Below are 7,848 nucleotides of genomic sequence, written 5' to 3'. Positions count from 1 at the left end.
GTCCCATTTTGAGTGCAATCAGAACACTTGATGAATGCGAGTTGACAGCAATGTCACCTTTTTTTAAAGAGTCTGTTATAAACTTTTTACAAGGCATTTATAAACTGTGTGTTCACCATATGAATCATCAGTGCTGTTTTTGCAATTTAAAGTGAGCGCCATGTGTACTTTAGAAACACTTTCAAAATGTTGGGAGTGACCAGTTTAATTTCAATGTGGGAGTAATGATTAGTAAATGGCGAGCAAACTTTTTGTAAATGCCTTATAAATGGTTTATTATGGACCGCAAAGTGTCACCCAAGACCTTTAAATAGAGTCAGGTCATTGCCAGGAATGGCTTTTTATAATGGTGGATTTTGATGAGTTGAGTAAAAAAGACAGCTTCCGAATAGCCATTTTTTATTTTTTATTTGCATTATCATACAGTAGGTACAAATTACACTATTGATTACAAGGTAAGTAGCTCAGACTCGCTTTCAAAGGGTTTTTGGGGAGAATGAACATAAACCATTTGCAAAATACAATATATTCTTTCTTTTACAAGTCTATGTAGATATCTAAATCATTATGTACAGGGACAGAAGAAGCGCTTGGTTTGGACATGAATCAACAGAGAATGGGGGAAGAGGCTGGCTGTTTCTCAGATGGCATCCCATTCCCTATATAGTGCACTACTTTTGACCAGGGCTTATGGACAAAAGTAGTGCAATATTTAGGGAATAGGGTGCCATTTGGGACACACCACGTAGGAGCTAAGGCAAAGGAAAATATAAAGCAGGATGTAAACGAAGGTGAAAAAGAACACATTTGGCCAATTCTTTCCCCAGTACGTTTTGGGAGGGTTGGAAGGGGCAAGAAGGGCAGGTAGGTGTCAGCCTGTAGAGGCGAGTTTCTCGGACGAAACTGCTTTCATGAACTGATTGGATCTTGAAGGAGAAGGGATGAGGGCTTTGTCAGTAAGGGAATGGATCGATTGCCCAGGCACTGAGGAAGAGGGGAGGAATGGAAGGATGGACAGAGGAGATGAGCTACCCAGACGGGGGGTTTAACAGGCCAATAGGATGAGGAACGGGGTTGTTCACCGATCAATTATTCACTCATCCACACACTCACTCATTTATTCACTCAACAACCACTCATTTATGGTTTCCTTCCTTCCCTCTCTCACACGCACATGTAAACACACACACTGACTGATAGGCACAGGGAGTTAAGGTAAGGGGTAAGCAGGCATGGTATCGCAGAAGGGTCATACTGCTGTCCGGCTATAGAGCATAAAGGTAAACTCCCACAGAGGTGTAGGCTGCTAACGTGACATAAAAATAAAAATAAACTACAAGAAACGACTGCCGGATTGTCTGGCATCAGAACCACGTCGACATTATTTGAATTAGCAATCCCTTAGCTACATATTTTTAGCGAGAAGCACATGGGTCGGAAATACGTTGTGAAATGTGGTGTTGGCACGCTCTCTTGGACTAACCACCAAGAGTCTACCAGGGAGAGACATCTGTATTGACGAGTCATCGGCATTGAAAAAAACATGTGTATTGACAACACATCGGTATTGATAAGATTTCGGTATTGACGGGTCATTGGTATGACTACAGCTAGTGCAACGCTGCTATTGTCGGGTTCTGGCTGTTTCAGGTTTGGCACAGTTACGAGGTTAGGAAAAGGTTTATAGGAGCAAAAGTCGAGGGAATTGTATAAATCTAGCAACAGTTAGATGTTAAGATATGAATTGCTATGATGATAATTCCGCAAAATATTCCTGTATTACTTGAGCAGAATCTATAACCAAACAAAAAAACGACGACAATACAAATAATGTAAATTTTTTTTTTTTTTTTATACGAACAAACAATACTAACGATAAGAAGAAACAAAACCCCTTCATTGAGACACTAGAGAGCAAGTTGTCCCATCTGGTCTAGTACAGAGATGTGCTTAGGAGTTCCCCTAACCGCATATCTGTAGTCAGATTTGACCATAGCCTCCTAATTGTGAATGGCTAGGATTAGGGTAGGTTCAGCTGATCTTGGATCTGGTGTTTGGGCGGAGACTCCTTTGCTATCCAACCAGGGGCCTGGTTACTGGTACTGAGTATCATGCAGCATTTATATCATTTTGTTAAACTTATTTTTAAATCCTCGCCAACAACATGCAGATACAAGAGCCAGGCACACATTCAGTCAACTCACTCAGCGATCGCATTCAAGGACATCGGATATGTGCGACGGAGACGAGAGCAAACGGAAAATGTTTGATAATATCGGCAAAAAGTCGTCCAGATGTTTCTCTCGGTTTGCTAATCCCGACCGACTCGATTAAAATACTTTATCACCTAATTGTTACAAAGTTGATATTTTGGGGTACTTTATTTTTTACATAGAAATATGTTAACCTATCTAACATAATAAAATCACATTCAGTTGTAGGTATAAAATCTGCGAGATACTATACTTTTTTTTTTTTTTAAATAGCTCATTAATATTTACAAAAGAGTTAATACACTGGTATGTGTTACACTAAAATATTAATTAGAACTAATTGGGGGGGGGGGGGGGGGCGGGGGGGGGGGGGTGCATGACATCACATAAAAGCAGAAAAGGGAACTAAACGTTTTAATAACGTGATACTCTAGTCAACATGGTTAGAATGGCGTTATAGCCATGTAGAAGGGTATAAGCATGCAATATAATATTGCACGGTTCATTGAGTAAGCAAACAATAACTCAACATCAATTTAAATTTAGTTGCTACCTCTCAACAAAAAAAAAGAAGAGTTTTAGGTAATTTACTTCCTAAATCCTCAATAAATTTCCCTCGGGAACTTAACATTGAAGGACTTCTTCAGGTTAAAGAGAATCATGGCCATTGAGGGCCTTTTTGATAAGTGGGCAGAGTGACAACAAAGCTGGGACAGGAGGATAGTAAAAAGGCTGTCACAAAGTAGTGCTACCTGATCACCATTTGCTTTTGGAACGACCACCTTTATACCTCTGTTAACCTGTGATTCTCGTGTAGGTGTTGAAAGAAGATGGGACTGTTGCACTGCCTACTTCATCTGACCACAACTTCTACTGCGTTCTGTCTCAATGTCCACTCACAGTTGTAAACCTAATGACAAGATAACCATACAACCTGGAGTTCAAGGTTCAAGATATCCCTGTGTTAATGTAACACGTGTGTACAGATGTATGGTCTTAATTTGAGCCAGTTTGCTACAGCAGGAAAATAATCTGTGCGGCTACAGGAAATGTGAGTTATTATGTGGATTATAATTAATAGCCTTTTTTTTTTTAGGGGTTGATACATTTTTCGTAAGGGAAAAAAACCAAGTCTGAAATGTCTAAGTGGAAATTACAAACTTCAGAAGCCTTTTTAAACCTCAAACACATTACACATTTTAGTTTGCAATGCAGGAAAGTTTTCCTGCAATGGGGTGATCAAATTAAGATCCTACATCTGTATGTGCGTGTTATTGTTAGTGTGTCATGATATTCGTACTGGGTGTGTATTATTTGATGTATATTGAAACATAGGGGCACCTGTAATGACACATATTGAAATAAAATCTCACCAACACAAGGTAAAACTGTAAACATAGTCTCCCTGTACTGACCTCATATTTGGCTCTGACCCAATAGCTCAAAACAAGATATTATGTTTGTAGTGGCCTTGGGTTTCAATGGAGACTAGTATAGCCAGTACAGGGTTTAACAAGAAGTTAACCCTTCGCTCTAGAATCAGAAAAAAAAACTGGCATAGTTTCATGGGTTTTGTCCCCACACATTCAAAACAACAGGACAGTCATCTCAATATCTGTCATGATTCATTTCAATATCTGTCATGATTCATTTCAATATCTATCATGATTCATTTCAATATCTGTCATGATTCATTTCAATATCTATCATGATTCATTTCAATATCTGTCATGATTCATTTCAATATCTGTCATGATTCATTTCAATATCTGTCATGATTCATCTCAATATCTGTCATGATTCATTTCAACATCTATCATGATTCATTTCAAACAATTGCCCGTCCGAAAACAAACACAACAGGTGGGTGGGAAAGTATATCAACCCTACATACATCTCCTTCCTCAAACCTTCATCCTCCCCATCACCATTAACACACAGCACTTCCACTCACCAACTCCTCTCCCTCAGAGCCCCAAGTCCCATTCCTAGAGGACACATCATTAATACATTGATAGAGGAACTCAAAATGGCGGTTGATATCAGGGTCTGTGTTGTTGTTGTAGAGTTGGACCAGTTTTGGTGATTGGGAGTTTGGCTTGAAGAGGCTGCAGTTGGAGGGTTAGTGCTAGGTAGGGAGCAGAGGTAGGAAGGGACGTCCGTGGCCCCCTCCCCCTCATACGGTGTGCAGGGAGACCAGGGAGGGGTGCACGAACTGGGGGTTGATGAAGGAGAAGCCTGAGAAGTCGGCTTGGTCGATGTTGGCGATGACCAGCTGGTCGGGGGGCGTGAGCTGGGGCTGGGTGCGCGTGAAGAACTTGTCGAAGTTCTCCGCCCCTTTGCCGCACTGCGAGAGAGGGATAGAAAGAGAGAGAGAGAGCGAAAGAGAGGTTTTAAAATGGGAGGCGTAGGTGGCTGCAACTGTAGCATACGGAACACACAAAGGTCAGAAATACTGTACATGTGAAACTGGGCTTCATTATATATCCCTCCACCTCCATCGCCTGGTCTGCTAAACGAGAGAACGGGGGGAAAGAGAACATTTCGCACCTGATACCGCTATTTCTCCCCCTCCTGATTCCATGCTAACATCACATGACATGCTCTACATCCCAGCCTGAGTCCCAAATTACACCCCATTCTCTTTCTTTCGACCAGAGCCCTAGGGGCTCTAAAGTAGTGCACGATAGAGGGTGTAGGATGCCATTTGGGAGGAATCCCCAGTCACCTGGATTGTAATGTTTTTAATGCAATTGAATCCAATGGTTTAAAAAGTTACATTGGCGCGCAGCTGTGAAACACTAATCAGTACTGCACAAACAAGACGTTGGACAGAGTCGCCGAGGGAATTGAGGGAGATGTCAGGACCTCTACAGTCAAACACGTCTTAGCCACTTCTGACCTAGTAACCTGTTTTGATCGAGCTCCTCGTGTTGTTTGGATGTACAGTGGGGTCTGTAATTATTGACACACTTGATTAAGTGTGGCTCCGTTGGTGCAGTAGGGTTCGATTCCCACAGGGGACCAATATGAAAATGTATGCACTCATTACTGTTAGTTGTGCTGGGTAAGAGAGTCTGCTAAATGACTCCAATGTAAATGTAAAATAAAGATGAGCAATAACAACTGTGTTAAATAAATATGACCCCTACCGTTTTGAAAAAATATATAACTTTTGAAAATAACGTTTTTTTCTCTGAGCAATTGTATCAGTATAAAATATTTTCATTTTTTTTTTTGCGCATACAATAGTTGAATTATTTATTTTATACAGTCCTTATTATTGCTAATCTTTACCAAGGGTGTCAATAATTTCACACCCCACTGTAAGGTCTTATGTAACATCTCACCTCAAATGTCAAATCTGATTGTGTCGCGACAGACGAAAAGTTCACTTGAATCAAAATAGCCACGTGGCCAATCGATGTACAGCGGGGTTGTCAAAGGGTTAATTGGCGTGTTGACAAGAGCAGAGCAAACGTCTGCAACTGAACGTGAGAAATGTGGAGCAGCTTTCATCGCGACTGTAAAGACGGGGCTATCCAAACCTGTCAATGGCAGGGAGACGTATCAGGCGAGGGGGGTGGTTGGATTAGCATTCCACAGCTAACAAGCCAAGGTCAACTACGTGAACGCTCTGGGAGCATATGGGTGAAACATCTCACTTCTGTCGTCTGCAAGATGATAGTCCTAGAAAACATACATGCGAGCATGCGATGGATTTGTATGTATGTATGACGTAGTTCTCAATGGAGTCACGCCAGCATTCAGTTGTCTTATTTAAAATTGTGTTGTGTATGTTTAAAAAGAAACTTGAATGCAAAATGGGCAGAGAAAATGGATTTACACTTCACATTGGAGTCATTTAGCAGATGCCCTTATCCAGAGTGACTGGGGAATGCGTCTGCTTACGTATTTTGCGTGGTTGTTACATGACAGTATGGCAATACATCTGAATAAGAGCTGCTGCTCTAGCCCTTCGGCATTACTGATGAACATTAGGGCGACTGGGACGCAAATGGCACAAAATGGCCGCCAACACCAAAAATACCGCTGTGAGCACTGCGGTCAGTCGCGTCACACTTCTGACACCCTTTAAAGCGCCTCGCGCTGTGGCTTGAACTTGTGAAGGCCTCAATTCCACTTCGTGACACAGTGTGCCTTCTAACAGTCGATATGTGAAGGCCTGTAGAGTTTGGAATACTTCTTTTCAAAGGCAATCTTCCCCCCCAAAATGGTGGTTTATTTTGGAGGATCCTGGTGCGTAGGTTGCAGTGATTCCCTCTTGGGTTGGGGTCTTAAGAGTCTAAGGATTGTCGCCAGTACCTTGGGCAATTGGGTAAATTCAAATAGATAACAGCTCAAAACGCTTTAGGACCATTACATTAGTAAGGATACAGTCAACACATAAAATGACAATGGTAAATCTATGATAAGACAACAAAGTTCACAGGGGCATTACAGAGAGCACAGGCAGTGGGGACCGGGGAATTAAAGACTTATCCTCGAACTTCACAGTGTGGCTCTGTTGTTTACACCAGAAACCCTGCTGCACCTCTTCTTGCTCTGTCCTCATCAGTTATTCCACCTACACTGTGTGTGTGTGTGTGTGTTTGTTCCACTTAATGGGCTTTAAACCTCCCCAGGGACCTGGCAGGGAATATCCCTCCCTCTCTATATCTCTCTCTCTGTACAGTAAGCCGACATGGGAAAAGGATATGGGTTGATTCACATTACTTAGCCGAGACAAGCAGATGCAAGCTGTACTGTGCTGGCCCCGTTGCGCACCTGTAGCAGGGTTGGTTATGCTTCCTCTTGCTACCGCAGAAATATTTATTTGGACGTTTATGTGTTCAGATCGGTTAGTTGAATTTACATGTCAATAAGGTGCAACGCCATTGGCCACCCTTGCAGACAGGGGAAGATTGGTGATATATTGACTCTAAATCTACATCAATCCCTGATTAGGACACCTCAGAAATACACCCAACATAGTTGCTGGAATCCATGCCAGAAAGGACCATGTGAAAGGTACAAATCTGAACCAGTTCGGTAACGTTTGGGTGGGAATGATAGTGGGTTTTTTTTATCATGGAAAGCCCGTGTCTGCATGTGGAAGTTCTTTCTCCAGAGTGGAATTCACTATGGATTCCCTATGGAGGCCTACATTGTTGTACAGCTGTGTGTGTTCCACCGTGGTTGGAAAACCTCCATTGATTGGGTCGGTGTGGTCGTCTACACGGCACGTCAGTGATGATTCGAAGGGGAAAAGTCCCGTTGTCCTATATTCATAGTTGTGTGGTGTATGTGTGTGTCCGTGCGTGTGCGCAGTGGGCCTGGGGCCTCCGACTGTCCTCCTGTGTCCTCCTTGACTCCTACGCTGACTGACAAGTGACACCAGCCACCCACTGTCACTCTGTGTCAAGACGCAGTAGGAGGGAGAAGAGGAGCGATAGCAACAACACACATCAACATAGAAGAGAGAAAGCACATAGTGATATGGCCACATTTGTGGCGCAAAAGAGCACAGATCTCCCTATAATGCATATTGTTGAAGAAAAGCCACAAATTCATTCACGCCACAACAGATTATGATGAGGTTTATGGGATTTGTGTCCACAAAAGAGATGGATGA

General features: G+C 42.4%; 1 protein-coding gene across 1 annotated transcript in view; it reads right to left on the bottom strand.

The window, feature by feature from the left end:
• Positions 1-391: 391 nt before the first annotated feature.
• LOC110485978 (protein kinase C alpha type) overlaps positions 392-7,848 on the bottom strand; it is a 244,639-nt gene continuing 237,182 nt past the window's right edge. The window contains exon 17 of the mRNA XM_036940643.1: positions 392-4,560. Within this exon, the coding sequence (XP_036796538.1) occupies positions 4,390-4,560 (171 nt within the window). The 3' untranslated portion in view covers positions 392-4,389. The remainder of the gene's footprint in view (positions 4,561-7,848) is intronic.

The sequence above is a fragment of the Oncorhynchus mykiss genome, chromosome 13 (genome assembly GCF_013265735.2).
Source record: "Oncorhynchus mykiss isolate Arlee chromosome 13, USDA_OmykA_1.1, whole genome shotgun sequence".
NCBI lineage: Eukaryota > Metazoa > Chordata > Actinopteri > Salmoniformes > Salmonidae > Oncorhynchus > Oncorhynchus mykiss.
Note: the sequence above shows the minus strand (reverse complement) of the source record. Positions and strands in the feature narration are given on the sequence as shown.